At 36.0% G+C, this 18,043-nt stretch overlaps 1 protein-coding gene across 1 annotated transcript in view; it reads right to left on the bottom strand.

Moving 5' to 3' along the window:
• The window catches only part of LOC137852075 (sodium channel protein type 5 subunit alpha-like), a 47,021-nt gene that overhangs the window by 4,502 nt on the left and 24,476 nt on the right, over positions 1-18,043 (bottom strand). Inside the window, exons 13-26 of the mRNA XM_068673363.1 lie at positions 15,683-15,921; positions 15,413-15,565; positions 13,853-14,206; positions 12,145-12,594; positions 11,211-11,330; positions 10,397-10,508; positions 9,216-9,370; positions 7,632-7,805; positions 6,215-6,352; positions 5,315-5,569; positions 4,722-4,775; positions 3,603-3,744; positions 1,070-1,170; positions 87-351 (exon numbers count right to left, since the gene is read on the bottom strand). Of these exons, the coding sequence (XP_068529464.1) occupies positions 87-351; positions 1,070-1,170; positions 3,603-3,744; positions 4,722-4,775; positions 5,315-5,569; positions 6,215-6,352; positions 7,632-7,805; positions 9,216-9,370; positions 10,397-10,508; positions 11,211-11,330; positions 12,145-12,594; positions 13,853-14,206; positions 15,413-15,565; positions 15,683-15,921 (2,712 nt within the window). The remainder of the gene's footprint in view (positions 1-86; positions 352-1,069; positions 1,171-3,602; positions 3,745-4,721; positions 4,776-5,314; positions 5,570-6,214; positions 6,353-7,631; positions 7,806-9,215; positions 9,371-10,396; positions 10,509-11,210; positions 11,331-12,144; positions 12,595-13,852; positions 14,207-15,412; positions 15,566-15,682; positions 15,922-18,043) is intronic.

Below are 18,043 nucleotides of genomic sequence, written 5' to 3'. Positions count from 1 at the left end.
TTTTTGTCAGATATATGTAAGTGGTAACTTCATACTGAAATTTTGTTTAGTACTGGTAAGACAAATTATTAGCAGATGATACTTACTAGCTAGTGAGAGGATCACAACAACTAAATCAAATATGTTCCAGCCACTGGTGAAGAAATAATGTCGCAAGGCTAGTATTTTTATGACACATTCCCCAGTAAATACTGCCACAAAAAAATAGTTGATATGTTTAAGAACGCTCTTGACAGCTTCGTTGTCATTTTCTGCCATCATGACAACCATATTTAGACAGATGAGAGTCACGACACTAATGTCAAATGCTTTGTGTGATACTATATCAAAGAGACATCCTTGGAACACATTCTGTAGAGAGAGAGAATTGATTAATGCTACTTCTAAGACCCAGTCAACAATCAAATGAGTTTTGCTTAGAAAGGGAATTTAAGAGAATATAAGTTTAATAATAAGGTACCAGAAGCATTTTTAGGAGTTTTCTTTAGACTTTCAAGGAAAACACTCAGTACTTGGCCAAGTATTTTCAGGTATCATGCAACTACATTTCTGTAGAAAAAAATAATTTGCAGGAAAATAGAGTACTTTGTGATTGCTCTTTTTATAGAAATACTTATTGAAGCAGACATTTTACTGTAAGCAATTCAAATTAAAAACTCATAAGCAAGAAAAACAATGAATAGTTAACATATGAACTCAGGACTGGAATTAAAGTAAAAAACTTGAGGAACTAAAGAGTAAGATGATTTAAAAGTAAATAATGAGTAGAATGTACTACTCCTTACTTATTGTCCTGCAATAATCCCATCTAGTTGCAGAAGCGATATCATGCAATGTAAGTAACCAAGATTATGGTAACCAAATACTTTTAATATTAAACTTTTATAAAAGTTTAAACTGTAAGGAAGATTAAAAAGTTTTATCTGTAAGGAAGATTATGGAATATCTATATGGAATGAGGGTAATGATCATCTCTAACTCATAAATTTATTTCCAGATGCCTGGTTGCTTCGATTAAATATGGTCACCATCTATATTTGATACCACATTCCATTTAGGGTGGCCTCACCAGTGGTCTTGGGATGGGTTTTTGAGGTTTCTTGGATCCAAGTTTTTTTAGGGCATTATAGTACTTTTTCTGTTCCTCAGTTAAAAATAGATCTTTTCCACCTAAGTAAAGGGAAAAATTACTGTTGTTCAGTAGACATTTAAACAGTCAACTAAATAAATACCAGCAAGTTTATCTACATATAAAAAAGTGAATTACAGCTGTTCTAAATGGAATTTAAGACAACACAGAAAAAAAAAATAATGTTTCTTCAGTATTCCCCATCTTCTTTGAAAAGGTGTACTGAAAAAAAATGATCAAGGTTTGATTGTGAAAATCTAGTCCACTCAGTATTCCTGACTCAGATTCCTCAACTGTAAGAGACTTTCTGTTGTTTTTATAAATCTATGTCATATTTTAACAATGACGTAAGACTCATCAATAGTTAAAATACTTTTCATTTATATTTTTGGGAAAGGTAGGAAAAAAGCATATGGCTGGGCTAGAAAGTCAATGGAGGATTATGAGTAACTACTCTGGGACCAAGTTCTATGGGATTTTCTTTATTATGAATTTCTGGTACTTTTCCTAGTACCATCTATGCCATCTGTACTACCTACCAATCACGTTGAACCAAGTATCCAGGAGAAACCATCATAAAATCATTGAATGATTATATTTTTATAAAACAAACCTGTAACAATTTTTTGTAGGGCATGTACACTTCTGATCACTCCAGCAAAATCTCTGAAAATTTAATTTAAATTCATAGAACCATGAAACCATAGGATGGATTGGGTTGGCAGGGCCCTCAAAGCCCACCCAGTGCCACCCCCAGCCATGGGCAGGGCCCCCTCCCACCAGCCCAGGCTGCCCCCAGCCCCATCCAGCCTGGCCTTGGGCACTGCCAGGGATGGGGCAGCCACAGCTCCTCTGGGCAGCCTGGGGCAGGGCCTCACCACCCTCACAGTGAAGAATTTCTTCCTAATATTTAATCTAAATCTACTGTCTTTTATTTTGAAGCCATTCCCCCTTGTCCTACCACTACACCCGCTGACCAAGAGTCCTTCCCCAGCTCCCTTTAAGCCCTGGCAGGCTGTTGTGAGGTCTCCTCGGAGCCTTCTCCTTTCCAGGCTGAACAACCCCAACTCCCTCAGCCTGGCTACACAGCAGAGGTGCTCCAGCCTCTGAGCATCCTTGTGGCCTCATCTGGATTCACTCCTGTGCTGGGTCTCCAGAGCTGAACACAGCATTCGAAGGGGGTTTCATGAGATCAGAGTAGAGGTGGAGAATCACCTTAAGTGATTCTGGCTCCAGTGATAAGTGATAAGGCTCCAGAGAATCACCTTAAGTGATTCTGGTGCAGAGAGCAGAAAAATTTCTTGTGTGCCTTATTTATTTATTTTCTTAATATATCTACCTAAGGCAGTACTTCTTTCACACTTTGTGTGTAAGTCAGCCTATGGAAATAACTAAATTGATCCTATGGAGATTCTGTTTTCCAAACGTGCACCTTGAACTTGTAAACTTCCCGTCAGTATGCTTCTGTGGTATATTTTTAATGAGCAAAATGCTTAGTGGTTTTAAGACTTCCAAGTGGATTAATTGACTCGAGGCCCTTAATATTCTGGGCATATTCCGTCCCCAAATGAATCAGGGACTGATTAACTTCAATTGAAGAGGACTCAGTCGACATATTTATCGATAATAAATAAGGCTCCAGATGCTTTGTATTATCTTCTGGCACAAAGAAGCTGAAGTGTACCTGGGAAGACTGACTGTTTCTTTTCTCTGGCTGTGTTTTCCATTCCGAGATTTTTACTTCAATTTCTTAATGAATAAAAATAATAGGTAATCTAAGAACTATGAGGAGAGCAAGCAATCAGTGTTTCATGGGCTTTAACAAAGGGTTAGCTGTCTTCTTTCTAGGGCCATGGCATGGATCTCACCACAGATTTTTTTAAAAACTCAGTAAATTAATCTGTAGAGGACTTTATTGAAGAACAGATTTTTAAAATGTAGCTACTTTAGAAGAAGTTCTGATTAAGAAGACCTTTTCAAGTTTCTTTACCAGGAAAGCACTGGCTATTTCTCCCGTTAGCAGTCATGGGTTTTGACTATCCTTACCACATTTGTTAGGTGTTTCCTCTCAGCAAAAAGAGTTATTCTGTTCTCCAAAATTAATCCTCAAAGAAGAAGAAAAGAATTCCAGTCTGCTGTAGCAAAGTCTATATAACACTTTCTTTGACTTCTCTAAAACTATCTACTCCCTTCTCCCCATCCTTCCACTTAGAACAGAAGGACCTATCATGTAAACAGGATTTACAGGTAAATTACAGGTAAATTACTAAATGAAGGAAAAGCACCAAACAATGCCTAAGCATGAGCTAGCAACAAGAATCCTATTTTGAAAACCTGAAACACAAGACTAAATTTTATTTTAAATTTCTCCAGTCAAATAGTTATCTAAAAACGTTAGATATCTAGATGTCAAACAAACATACAGTTAATCAAATCAGGATTAGAAGAGACCCTAAATTAGTTCACACAGTACTTATCTTTTTCCTTTGTTTATTAAAATTGCTGATAACCACTCCAATGAAAAGGTTCAACATGAAGAAAGATCCAAAAATAATAAAAATCACAAAAAAAAAGTACATGGGTAAGAATGCTTCAAAGCTTGGCTGCTCATCTATCTGTTAAAAAAAAAAAAAAAATCCAAACAGGAAAACATTATTACAAAAACTGGATAGTAACAGCTTTGTCATTTCCAAAATTTATAACAAACAACATTTTTATTGTATGGATCAATAGATTATTTATGCATATTTAAAACTTTATTTACATGTACAAGTAGAACAATTGTCTTTTCTGTCTTTTGGCTGTATGTAAAGATAATTACAAATGAAGATGCATAAATCTTGCTCTAGCAAAAATTCTTACTCTTAAATAATAGATGATTAGTTCCAATCAGAAGGAATACTCTGAATGCCTAGATGAGAAAAACAACTCAGGCTAAAACAAGTCAGTGAATTGTCATCCTCCTGAATGCTATCCCAGACAAGAAGCACTTTTAAAATACCAGCTCACTATGAACAGCCCTACAAGGAATGATCTTACTTTTAATTAGCAGCTACTTCACAGTTAGTGTTTGCATGAATAATGAAAAGGCAATTAAATTAAACATGTAAAAAGTTAAATCATATTGTACTAGTGAGAGTGAGAAACAGCACACAGAAATGGGGAAGAAATAGTAAGAATATCAAACAAAGGGAAGAAACCTCTAGGAATACTTGCTAAACATGCATGCTGTTTTAATGCTACTGTATACATTTAAAAGAAAGAAAATTTGCTTCAGAGGACTAATGCTTCCAAGGCCTTCTCAATTCTATTTCCAGAAAAAGACTTGTATAAAACTTGCAATATCTTGCCCTTGCATTCTTGATAAAGTAGGCAGGCTTTTGTGTGGCATCATTATTTTGACCAATTTTCTTTCATCTAAGTTTCAGGCATTTGGTATTCTCAGGATTATTTTTTCATTACATAGCTTGAAGCATTCATCTGCATGCATTTCTGACTTGATAATGCAAACAAAGCTGAAAAAAGTGAATTGTATGTATAAAAAGGTAAAGAAGGGAAGGAAAAATAAGTTAATTTCATTTTAGTGACGTACCTCACGTGAATCCACTGCTGCATACATAATGTCCATCCAACCTTTAAAAGTTGCCTAAAAACAGTTGCATAATTAATTTATGCATTCTGCAGAATTCTAGAAGGCTGTGGAGGATGTAGGGCAAAGAACTTAATCTATACAGGACATGAGGATAACAACCATTTTAAAAAGTGCTTCTGTCTCCTTTGTTGTGGTACTGGGAAGATCAGTAACTTAGCATCCATACTCTTCATGACTTACATAATAACAGACAATATAAACAGCACCATCGTGCTCCTTCTCTCTTACCCAACATGGGACTAATTTTTAATCTAAAGAAAATGAGACTAATTTAAAATCAATATCAATCAGACTGTTTCAGGCTTAGTGTGCTTATCAAAATTAAAACGAAATCAAAAAGCCATGAAACAGTGTGCTTGATTTTAACACAAAGATGCACACACTACAGTGTTGAAATGTGTATGAAAAATATTTATTTAAGCTAAAAAAAATTCCCAGTTTCAGTGAGATAAACAGAAGTGCAGTAGCATTCTGTGGTTGGGCTGCTCTTTCCTTCAAGAAATTGAAACTGAGCATGCTCTTAGAGAACTTACCACTTCAAGAAGAGCCAAGTATCCCATTCCAACGTGATCAAAGTTTACAGCATTATTCACCCATGTTCCGTTACTGTTTTCACAATCAGTTTTGTTTTTAATTTCACTGATATTTCCTGTCTTCAGTGTGCATTTCCAAAACTTTTTTCCGAGTAGTTTTACTCCTACAATGTTAAACAGGAGCCAGAAGACAACACAGACGAGTAAAACGTTCAGGATTGAGGGGATAGCTCCCAAGAGTGCATTCACAACAACCTTAAATAAATAAAACGGATGAAAAGAATGACTTTTTCACATTCAATAGAACATATTCTCAAACAAACAAACAACAACAACAACAAAAACAATTATTTTTTCTCCCCTATCTATTGCAGATTCTCACCCATATAAAAACTAGCAGATGACAATTAAAGCCAGCCTGCAGCCCAACATCAAGCTTGTCTTAGTATGTAATTCTGTGGTTTCTATCTTGTCATTCTGAGGAAGTAAAACAGCCAGAATTATCCTTGAGTAAATCAAATACATAAAAAAAAGACAAGTGTGTGGTAGCTATGGACTCTAAAAAGCAAGTATAGGAGAACAATCTGCATATACTACAACATGATAAATAATCTTTGTTTATCTTGGAGGAGTTTTGTAAGAGAATACCAGCTTGCCCTCCAGATCAAAATGAACCTCATGCAATAACCACTGTAGAAGTGTTTCATTGCTATCATTATGAGAAAGTTCCAAGCCTTTTATCATGGCCTTGTATAATATTCACTAGAAATACATAATACAACAGAAACACAGATCAACTGCTCCAACCTAGAACAAGTTGCTCGGGTCATGACCAGTCAAGTTCTTATTTTTTCCAAAGCAGCTATTACAAAACATACACACCGCTCCCAAGATCCTTACCTTTATCCCTTCAAATCTTGACAAAGCTCGAAGAGGCCTCAGCGCTCTCAGCGTCCTGAGAGATTTCAGGGCACTCCCATGGGAACAAAGTAATTTGTCTTGGGAAACAGATTTTAGTCCCCAGGAAACAAATGAAAGCTGTGTTAATTGAATTGAAATTGAGATTATTGACTGGCATAAAATTAAAAAGTTATTTTATTTATGTCAGTAGACAATTGCAGACTTACTGTCATAGCATCCTTGACCAATAATTCAAATGCAAAAAATATACACTTAAAGCTATTATGATGGAATTTTACCTCATTCTTTTCTGACATTTTTCAAATAATGTCATTCTTTCATTCCAATTAATTATTTTTTTCCAAAATCAGTTCATATAATACTTCAAAATTCCAATACAACAACGAAATTGGTAACTATTGGTAACTATGTCATACACTAAGAAGGCTAGAAAGAATTATTTAGATAAATTATTCTCATTTTCTTTACAATTATTCTCAGAAGCGTATCCAGTAATTCCCCATTTTGACTATAACTTAAGATAGTATTTTAGAAAAAAATATTTTTAAAAAGACATCCAGTCTTGATTTTAGATCTTCATAAGACAGAAAATGAACTGAAAAATTCTTTCAACAATTAGGGTCATGTGTCCGTCCGTCCCCCCCCCCCCCAGTTCATAATTTGTCTCTTCCTTCCTATCGTTTTTTTATCCGATTGTCTAGCCATTTGACATTTTCACATTTTCCCCTGTTTTGGTTAGCATTGTAATGAAAATTGCAGATCTTTAATTGCTAGAGTAATTGCTTTATATTCTTTTTTAAATAGTCATAGTATTGATTTTTCTGATGAAATTTCTTAGTATTCGCAACTTTCAATGCTAAATATTCAGAGAGCTTATCAAACAGCTACTTTGATGTCCTTGGAAGTCAATTATTTAGAATTCCTTATTTTAAACTATTTAATTTCAGTATCTTCCAGTTGCATTGTTGACAAAAAAAATACTTTGTTCTTATATGGCAAGAATGCATTGTTTAAGTTTGTTGGGATTCAGAATAAGTATGTTTCTAAATGCTGGAGCTGCCAGTACCTTCACATTTTTCTATCATATCTAATTAACTTCCTTTAATTTCATTTCTGATTGCTAATTACACTCTTGCTATATGCTGAAAAGGTGTGTACCAATATGGTCCTCAACAACAGTAACTTGATAAATGTGGGATTTTTTGTTTTGTTTTAAGAAACTTCTAATTATTACGTACAATTTCCATTTAAACTTGTCCTACAGTCACTTTTGATTGCAGTTCTTTTCAGTTTTGGTTCTGTATTTTACATGTGTTTAATCATACTCCAATTTCACATGTAGTTTTTAAGACAGAAAATATAAAAATTCAAATTATAAGACAAGTACAATACTTACACATACAATGATGAAGTCGAGCAAACACCAGCTATTTGTGAAATAGCTGTACAAACCATAAGCTATCCATTTCAGAAGCATCTCCATAAAAAAGATATAAGTAAATATTTTATCAGCATACTCTAGAATCATTTTAATTGTTTTTCTCTTTTCGAGGTTAATATCTTCAAATGCCTGGAATTTCAGAAATTTTCAGTTTAAAACTGTTCAGTAGTTTCATGGTAAATTATTTTTATATTGCACATGAACATACAGTTTGGTTTATTATAAGCATTTTATGTTAAAATATTGGCAAAACCTACTTAGTTTTATACTTAGAAGTAAAAACAGAAATTGTAAAATAACTACACTCTCATTTTCAAGTGGGTTGAAAATCACATACTTTGCCTTATTTATGTTTTACCCTTCTTTAAAATGGCATCTGATGAGTATCCAGTGTGGCTTCTTCCTACAGTGGTCATTCAATTTTACTATGACTAGGAGAAAAATCTACAGAGCAACTGTCACTGTGTCCACAGGACTGGTAACTTGACTGTAGGTAATTGAGAACTCTCAGCATTTATGTACTTTATCCTGTTTACTATTTTCTACTTTTTTTTTTCTGAGCAAGTTTGATAATTAATGTCATTAGTTTCACTCTTTCACCTCGGCTACCTTCATCTCCATCCATTAGTCAAACTACCTGCTCATTAAAAGTGATGCTCTTTAAAACTTCTCATTGCTAACTTTTTCCTTGCTCTCAGCACTTACCATGTACTTTTCTATGCATTCTTTCCATGACCACCATCTTACTTAATTTACTTCCAAACCCCAGACATACCTGAAGGTATGATATCTCTTTATTCTAGCTAGTTCAGGAAATTTCTTATCAAGAAACAACTTTATAAATTAGCAGAAAGTGGGCAAGTCCCCTTTTGCAAGAAGACATCAGGATTTAGGAATATTAAAGTTCTCAACACCACAAGAAGTCTTTGATTAAAATAAATAATTATTGTTTTGTTATTTTGCATCTCGATACCAAATGTTTTTGTATTCAACTTAGGTCCTGCAGTACATTAAATAATAACTCACTTTCCTGTCTCACTTCAGTAGACTGCTTTCAGTAAACTTAGTGAATATGTTTTCAAATCAAATAAAAATTACCTTATTCTTCATTAGGCACAGACATAATCATATTAGCAATTAAACATTAGGCCAGCTTTTCAGTTTACTGCCATCTTCACTTTTAAATTCTGATCATCTTAATGTCTGGGTGATTTTGAACCCAATGTTTTATTGAGCGGTTAGTCTGCTTTACAACTTTGGAGGTAAACCATTTTTTAAGCTTTCATAAGTAATTTCAGTGCCTGGTCTAGTCTCCCGGTTAAGCACAGAAGTAGTTCCATAAAGAACTGTGAAAGAGAATATGATTCTATACATTTACGTATATTAGAGAAATGCAGGAGAACCTTGTAACTACAAAACCATACATTTATTATACTCTCATCTAGAATAGAAGAAGAAATAAATGAAATAAAATTATAGGATTCCTTTCCTTTACTGACAACCATTCATTCAAAGTTTGAGAAATTAAATTAAATTTACCAGTGCTGCACTGCTCAATATTATCATAAAAATGATAAAATTTTCAAACCAGCTATGTTTGACAATTTTGTAGCAGGTTTTTCTAAATTTCCACCAAGTGCTGCCTGGAAACTTAGTGATATCCACTGCACAACATGGAGAACATTCGACACAACCTGAAAAGAAAAAGAACAGTATATTGGTTTCATGGAAAATATGGAGCCACAGAAAGTGTAGGACAATGAATGTTTATTGTTGCTGAAAAGTTCTAAAGCCAAAGAAAAGACAGAATTTGTAGAGAACAGTAATCTCTTTTAATAGAACATCTCATACATGGAAAAAGTAGAGAAGCTTTTGTGCAGACAAGCCCCTCTGCAAGGGTTTCATCTAAAATGTTATCAATTCTACATAAAAAAATGCTTATTTTATTCTCTGCATTTATTCTTTTTGATTTGAAAAAAAGATATTATCTCACTAGTGGTTTAGTAAATTATTATTTTTACTGATTATTTCACTTGATTGCATTACAGAGGTGTTACAACTACATCGTTCACTATTTTACTCTAAAAACACCCTTCTTCATTCATCTCTAAAGTCAACAGGATTGAAACATAAGAGTCAATGCAGTCTCTGGAGCAGTCCAGGCAATCAGATGTAGGTGTCCACCCTGGGATGAGCTGTACAATCTTCTGAATTCCAGTAGTTATACTGGAATATTCACCCACTGTACTGGGAGCTCAGACAAACCCGGTTGACGTGCCACTTCAGATACCAGGTACCAAGATAAATATCCTGGGTGACCTCCAGCTACCCCTTTGGATGTGTTTAAATGCCCTTACATACAAATACCTACAGTCTGGTGTCTCAATATAAGACTGGATCACACTCCAAAGATGGCATTTTGCCATCAACACACAGGTGTTTAGATTTTTTTTAGGCCATTTGGGATATCCTACAGTTCCTGTGCCATTTCTGCCATCCCCATGCAGTTGCTGTGGGTACTCTCAGACATTTCACATGGTACTAAATGCCTGTGTTCAGGCATCCCAGTGCTGCCTTAGTTGTGTGCTGGCATCAGGTACATTTATTTGAGTTTGTATGTGTACAAAGTGTCTCAGGCAAACAGTATCTCTCAATTTGGAAATTTCCAAATAGATACCTTTGTTCATTTGGTGTCACTGTGATAAATAAAATATTCTTACTTTCTGCAAAACAGGGCTTAGGCAGGTGTGATTTGTGAGGCTGGTAAAAAACGTCCGTAAGAGCAACTGGATCCACAGTGCTGGCTTCAGAATAGCTACCAACATCAAATCTCTGCACAGAAGAAAGGCACAGAAGAGAATTTATCTGTTTTCCCTTAATAAAGTCACCATATTCTAAATAAATGAAACTCCCCTCTGATCCAAATAAAGAATATATATATACATATATATATATATGTATATATGTATATATATGTGTGTATGTGTATGTATATATATGTATATAAATACATATATATATATATATATATATATATGTATATATACAGAAGTGATCCAATGTTACTGAACTTCCATTTAATTTTCTGGAAGCACGCCATGACCTTTTTTTATGTGGAACTGAACTTCACTGCATTTGAATAAGCTAAAGGTTTTGCACCAGAGCTATGTTTTTTTTTGAGAACCATTTCTAGAGAATAAATTTTTGCATCCAAGAATGACAGCAAACAATTATCCATAAAACTGAACAGTACATATCAGTTGAGTTTAAAGAAAATGTGTTCCTTGTTTAATTTCTGTTCCACTGTTTTGTAGAAAATAATACAGTAAGTTACACTGGTAGCCACAGCTGTTCATGAGACACAAACCCCCATGTTTTAAACTAGTATTACCTCTAGAGAGATGTACCATCTTCTGCATGAATTATACTTGTTACTGTTTGGAAACTACTTGTCCTGTCATCTCTGAATAAGAGAACCACTGTGAGAACTTTCATCTCTAGCATATTCCGCAAGGTGAGAAAAGTTATGAATACCTCATTTTGTCCTTTCTTTTGGTGCGTTTCTGAAAAGCGACTTAGAGTTTCTGAAGTCCCAGAAATCTGGCTGAAGCTGCTTGAACTCTGGCACTGCTCCCTACGTTTTAATCTGTCTCCCTGAGTGAAATAATGCAAAACAATTGATGTTCTATCTTTTTCTTCATGAGAGTTATTCTGAAAGTTAAATTTTTTAACAGAATCTAAAGCATCCACAAAACTTAGCATGTCTGTCTTATTATAGAGAATTAAATGATATCCTTTAAGGGCACATAAAATAAGACTTTCTTCCTCAATTCCAAACACTTTGGTGCTGTGGTTATCCTGTGTACATGTATCATTTCTCAAGGTATACATTTATCCCACTGGTGGATTCCTGCAGCCAACATACTAAGTTCTGATGAACCAGCTCAGCCTCAGCCAGTCTCTGGTTCCATGCAGAATTCCTAAGTGATTCCTATCGGATCTCAGTCCTTTTGCCAAAACAAAATCCATGCAATAGATATCTCATAACATAATACATAATCCAACACAAAACATATTTCAAATGGCCACTGATGATTCTAAGGTGATCAGCAATTTCTGCTTCTTTGAGAATTTGTCCAGAGATATCCACTGACAATACCTCCTCTTGCAACCAAAAGCCTAGGAAATGCATTCCACTATTCCAGCTAGACACTGACCATACAACAATCCAACCAAAACCAGCATCTGTTTTTGACATTTTGGCCTTGGCATAATGTTAGGTAACTGTATTTTGAGCCCAAATACCTGTTCTCATAGATTTAAAGCATGTCAGTTTCACAGTCATACCACAACGGACGTTCATAAAATGCAATTATTAACAAACTAATCTAGTTACAGCATAGTTATCTTCAAGACCGAATTTGCAGGTGAAAGTTACAATAAATTTTCAAACATTAGCATTTCTTACCCGTTTTCTGTATTCCATTTCTGTGTACACACTCTGATTATCACCACCTTCATCGGTGTAAGTCTCTGCTACTGCAATGGGAACACAGGTACTACGATAAGTTGAAAATTCCTCATACTTCCTTGTTACTGAAGAACTCCCTTCAGTATTGTAATACCCAGTGTCAAAAAAACTGTTGTCTATATCCTTTGTGACATCTGTCATGGCATAGCTATTTTCTTCTAGGTCTTTGGTAGAAGTTTTCACCAAATAATTCTTTTTGGCTGTTCTGAGTTTTCCTTTCTTTATTTTGCCACATTTATCCAAAATTCTCTGTTTCACAGACTGCAGGCCCTTGTAAATCCGTGCAATGGCAATCTGACATTTAGACTGTTTTTCAGCTTCCTCTTGTCCCGTTGAGGAGTCGGTACTGAACGAACTCAGCAGCAAGGCAATAAATAGGTTGAGCACCTTAAAGTATATAAAGTAAGTTGAAGACACTGCTGCTTCTAACAGAGAAAAATAGCATTTCAGCAAACCTTCCTTAGATTAAAAATCTCACTCTCTCTTTCATCTACCACTGCTATTATTTACTATTATAATAGGAAATTAATTGTATATGTTATGGCTTCTTCTGGAAGGAAAGACAGGAGAAAAAGGAACGAAGTGTGTGTCTGGAGTATATACAATATATTTTCATATGTTCTGATATCCATAATGTACAAGGAAGTAGACTGATTGAAAAACAGTGGGCAAAAATAAATTTTAATAGTAACGTAATCAAAAGAGATCTGCTATAGACCGATAAACCAAGTATAAGATTTGTTCCTCCAATTATTAACTGACTGCTCATGGTAATAGAGTATTTTACCAAAGCATCTACTTGGGGGTGAGGGGAAATATACTAAAATGCTGGATTTTCCAGAAAGTTTGAGATTCTTGGGAAGAAAGATAAGGGGAAAAAATGTGATTACTACAGGCAAAAGTAAATGTAATATTTTCAAACAATGTTAAGTTGTTGAACAAGGCTGTGCTTTGCAGAAAAACATTCTGGGGTAAGAAAAACAAAAAGATTTCATCAGTGAGACTTTTAAAAACAGGACTAAGGCATCACTCATCCTTTACTGGAGTATAGAAACAGATTAGACATTTTCCTGAGGACTTACCCCAGTCTTTTATGAAATTTTATTGCATTGTCTAACAAATCCTGTACTTAATGTGTTTGATATATTTGCAGCTATTATAAACAAAATCCAACAATGCTTCTTAAAGACAGAAGATTGTGAAAAATTGAGAGAAAAGTATTTGTGCAAGATAGGCAGGCAGGAAGAATAAACTAGCTCACAACATATGTTAGAATGAGTATAAATCACTCAGAGTAGAAAACCTGGGTACTGTAGGCTTTTTATACTGTAAGGATAAATTGGTAAGCATTAAAAGCAATTTGATTAGTTGATCCCAGCAACACAACAGATGAAGAAAGCAAATTATCACCAAATTATTGAAAGTGCTGCAATTCCATACTTTGGTAGAATTATTTTGTGTATTTTAATTATTGGCTACCTCTTGTGTGAGAAAGACACACACACACACAAAAATAAAATGTTAACTAACATCCAGAAAATAGAATAATGTGAATACTCTTTGAATTATGATTGTCTCAGGAACAAAAAGATGCCAATGTAACTGAATTCATTCAGTAAAAACTGAAAAATAGCTTGAAACTCACCACTAAGTTTCCTATCACCAGGACTAGCAGGAAAATGGGAAGACACAGATGTTCTCCAGCCACTTCCATACATTCCCACATGGTTTCAATCCATTCTCCACATAATATTCGGAATATGACCAGGAATGAATGACAAAAATCCTTCATATGCCAGCGTAAATTTTTGTTTATGCTTATTTTTGTGAAGTTAGTCTCATAACATTTTCCCAAAACCTGCTTTCCTACTACAGCAAAAATAAATACGGTAATAATCAAAACCAGAGTGAGGTTACCCAGAGCACCAACTGAGTTTAGAATTATTTTCATAAGAGTATTTAAGGCTGGCCAAATCTTTGCCAGTTTGAAGATCCTGAGCTGCAAGTAAAACACAAGGGAAGAATGAGTAGCAGAACACTACACAGATAACACACCACACACACACACACAAAAGATATCCTGCATTTATCATGCTGTCTTTACTTCAGTAAAGACCATATCCAATAAGACCATCATAATTTGTCCCCCAAATAAAGGTTTTTATCTGTTCTAATCCAAAAGTACTGTGCTTAAGTTCAAACGGTTAATACTGCTGAGGGTGGAGAACTGCTCAGGCAAGCTTTCAAATTGTTAATGCTATGTTAAATAACAGCATGTGTAAGTTCATTTGTATTACTCACAGTACTACAGCTACCAGAAGTAATAATCAGATAGCTAACTTGGACGAGGTTTATGAAATGACTGCATTTTGGACTACATCAAGCACGTATAATCAAATCACAGTAGAAAGAAGTTTTTCTATGTTTCACACAACAGACTTGGAAAAATGGATGGGATATATACTATGTACCCTCATGATTAAAAGGGACTTTTTAAGTCAAATTAGAATTCTGAGATGTTAAACTCAGTCACAATACAAAAGACGAAACAGAATTCAACTGACTTTCCAGGTGTGATGTCTCTGAAAAGCTAGGAAGAATATTAAAAATAATTAGTAAATTTAGTATATGTAATTCTGAATACACTGCAAGGGTATAGGAAAAAGTGACATTATGTATAGATATCTGAGAGAGAGTCCTTTTACCCAAGAAGGTGGGTAAAGGTGGGTTTCCCTTTCCTTAAGGAAAGCCAGCTATTTCCTTTCCTTAAGGAAAGCCAGCTATTTTACAATTCTCAACCCAAAAGGAAAAGTTATGTAGGTAAGGAACCATTGCTATCTTTAAAGCTCATGAAAATGGATTAATACATTTTCCTGATTGAAGATCTGAAATGTATTTGATCAGTGCCATTGTACAGACCAAACAGAACACTGATGAACTTCCCACAAAGTCAAATCTCTAAGGGGGAGCACTGTGCCAGAGAATTTGTTATATCCAATGTACACACTATAATAAACATATTAAATATATTTTTTAATGTTCATTTAATATTAATTCTAATCTAACATCCATGTTGGCTTACTATTCACTTACAAAGAGATTTAACAGATTCACCAGTAAAATAATTTGAGGGTATTTCACTGTAATGTTTTTACAAATCTATACAACATGGGCATTTTTAAAAAGAGAATAAAGAAATGATTACCAGCCTGAAAAATGACAGATTTGCACTAAAACTTATTAAGCCAACCATAACAACTACACTATCAAAAATATTCCATTTTTGCTGAAAGTAGTAGTAAGGATCTAGAGCGATGATTTTCAAGACCATTTCTGCTGCAAAAATCAGGGTGAAGACCTGGGAAGAGGAAGAAGAAATTCACTATAAAGTCACAGAAAAAATACATCTTACGAGGCTGACCCAGTCAGTCTGGGACAATACCTCCATATTCACTCTACAGTAGTATTAACTTACCTTGTCACTTGTATAAATCATGTCTTTGAAAGTGGGTGTCATGTCGGGGTGCTCAAGAGCCATGAAACAGGTATTCACTACAATGCAAATCATGATTATGAGATCAACGAATGGATCCAAAATTACAAATTTCACCTTCTCTTTGACTAATCTCCAGAATGGGCTACAATTCCATATTAGATACTTTTGAGCAAAACGTTTACAAATTAAAGGGAATTTCAGCTTTGACTCCTGCAATTCTAAATGAAAAAAAAAAAAAAAGAAAAAAAAAAAAGGAAAGTGACATTAGTAATACTAATTGGAATTTCATTGTATGAAGAAAAAGACAAACAATCATAGAAAAGATTGAGAAAAAAATATCAAACTCGTGAGCACGATAGAAAAAAAATATTTCATTCATTCTACACAAACTAGTCACAGGCCATTTAAAGATCATCATCAACATATCTTGTAATTACAGAAACAGGTGATATTACCCATCTCTTCATATGTTTATTACCCAGACTATCTTTTCTGTCAGTTGTACCTGCACAGTCACAGATGCAATAAGCATTGAAAAAAAATCCAGAATAAAATGAAGAAAGTTTTCTCCCGTATCTTAGTCCAACACCCTGCTCATCTATGAGGTCAAAGTCTGACTGTCTTCATGGTGAAAGCTTGTCCTTACAAATAGCTTGAAGCTCTTTTCTTTCAAAGTATGTCACAGAATCACAGAATTTCTAGGTTGGAAGAGACCTCAAGATCATTGAGTCCAACCTCTGACCTAACACTAACAGTCCCCACTAAACCATATCCCTAAGCTCTACATCTAAACGTCTTTCAAAGACCTCCAGGGATGGTGACTCCACCACTTCCCTGGGCAGCCTGTTCCAGTGTCTAACAACCCTTTCAGTAAAGAAGTTCTTCCTAACATCCAACCTAAAACACCCCTGGCGCAACTTAAGCCCATTCCCCCTCGTCCTGTCACCAGGCACGTGGGAGAACAGGCCAACCCCCACCTCTCTACAGCCTCCTTTAAGGTACCTGTAGAGAGCAATAAGGTCGCCCCTGAGCCTCCTTTTCTCCAGACTGAACAATCCCAGCTCCCTCAGCCGCTCCTCGTAGGATTTGTTCTCCAGACCCTTCACCAGATTCATCGCCCTTCTCTGGACCCGCTCAAGCACCTCGATGTCCTTCTTGTAGTGAGGGGCCCAAAACTGAACACAGTACTCGAGGTGCGGCCTCACCAGAGCCAAGTACAGGGGGATGATCACTTCCCTAACCCTGCTGGCCACACTGCTTCTTACGCAAGCCAGGATGCTGTTGGCCTTCTTGGCCACCTGAGCACACTGCTGGCTCATATTCAGCTGACAATCCACCATCACTCCCAGGTCCTTCTCTGCCTGGCAGCTCTCCAACCATTCCTCTCCCAGCCTGTAGCTCTGCTTGGGGTTATTGCGCCCCAGGTGCAGGACCCGGCACTTGGCCTTGTTGAACTTCATGCAGTTGACCTCATCCCATCGGTGCAGCCTATCCAGATCCTCCTGCAGAGCCTTCTTACCCTCGAGCAGATCGACACACGCACCTAACTTGGTGTCATCTGCAAACTTACTGAGGGTGCACTCAATGCCCTCGTCCAGATCATCGATGAAGACATTAAAGAGGACCGGCCCCAGCACTGAGCCCTGGGGAACGCCACTAGTGACTGGCCTCCAACTAGATTTAACTCCATTCACCACGACTCTTTGGGCCCAGCTATCCAGCCAGTTTTTAACCCAACGAAGCATGATGTCTGTTGTGTCTTGTCTTCCTACTGTGCACCACTGTGAAAAGCCCACGTCTATCTTCCTGGAAACATTGTCCCATATATGGCAAAAGTGATATTCAAAACCCTCAAAACTTTCTCACCTCCAGGCTGAACTAGCCCAGAGCAGGGCAAGTATTCTAGCTCCTGGTTGTCTTGGTGGCATTCTGCTGAACTCAGGCTAGCTCATCAATGTATTTATTGTATGGGAGGGGACCAAAACTGAGCATAGTATGTTGTCTAACAAATGCTTATTAAGGGTAATAATTACTTTTCTCAGTCTTCTGGCTGGCTATGCTCTTTTTAAGATGCTATCTGTCCAGGATGCTATCAGCCATGACTGCTGAGCTCATGTTCAACTCACTTCCCAAAAGGACCCCAAGTACCTTTTCCACAAAATTTCTTTCCAGTCAGACAGCTCCCAGCCTATATTGTTCAAGAGGTTCTTGCATTTATGCAAAAGTTTGCTCTGGTTGAATTTTTATAAGGTTCCTGCTGACCCATTCCTCCAGTCTGTCCAGCTCTTACCCCCCAGTGCATCAACTGATCCCTCTCAGTTTGGTGTCATCCACAGATTT

This window comes from Anas acuta, chromosome 2 (assembly GCF_963932015.1).
Source record: "Anas acuta chromosome 2, bAnaAcu1.1, whole genome shotgun sequence".
In the NCBI taxonomy this organism is placed as follows: Eukaryota; Metazoa; Chordata; class Aves; order Anseriformes; family Anatidae; genus Anas; species Anas acuta.
Note: the sequence above shows the minus strand (reverse complement) of the source record. Positions and strands in the feature narration are given on the sequence as shown.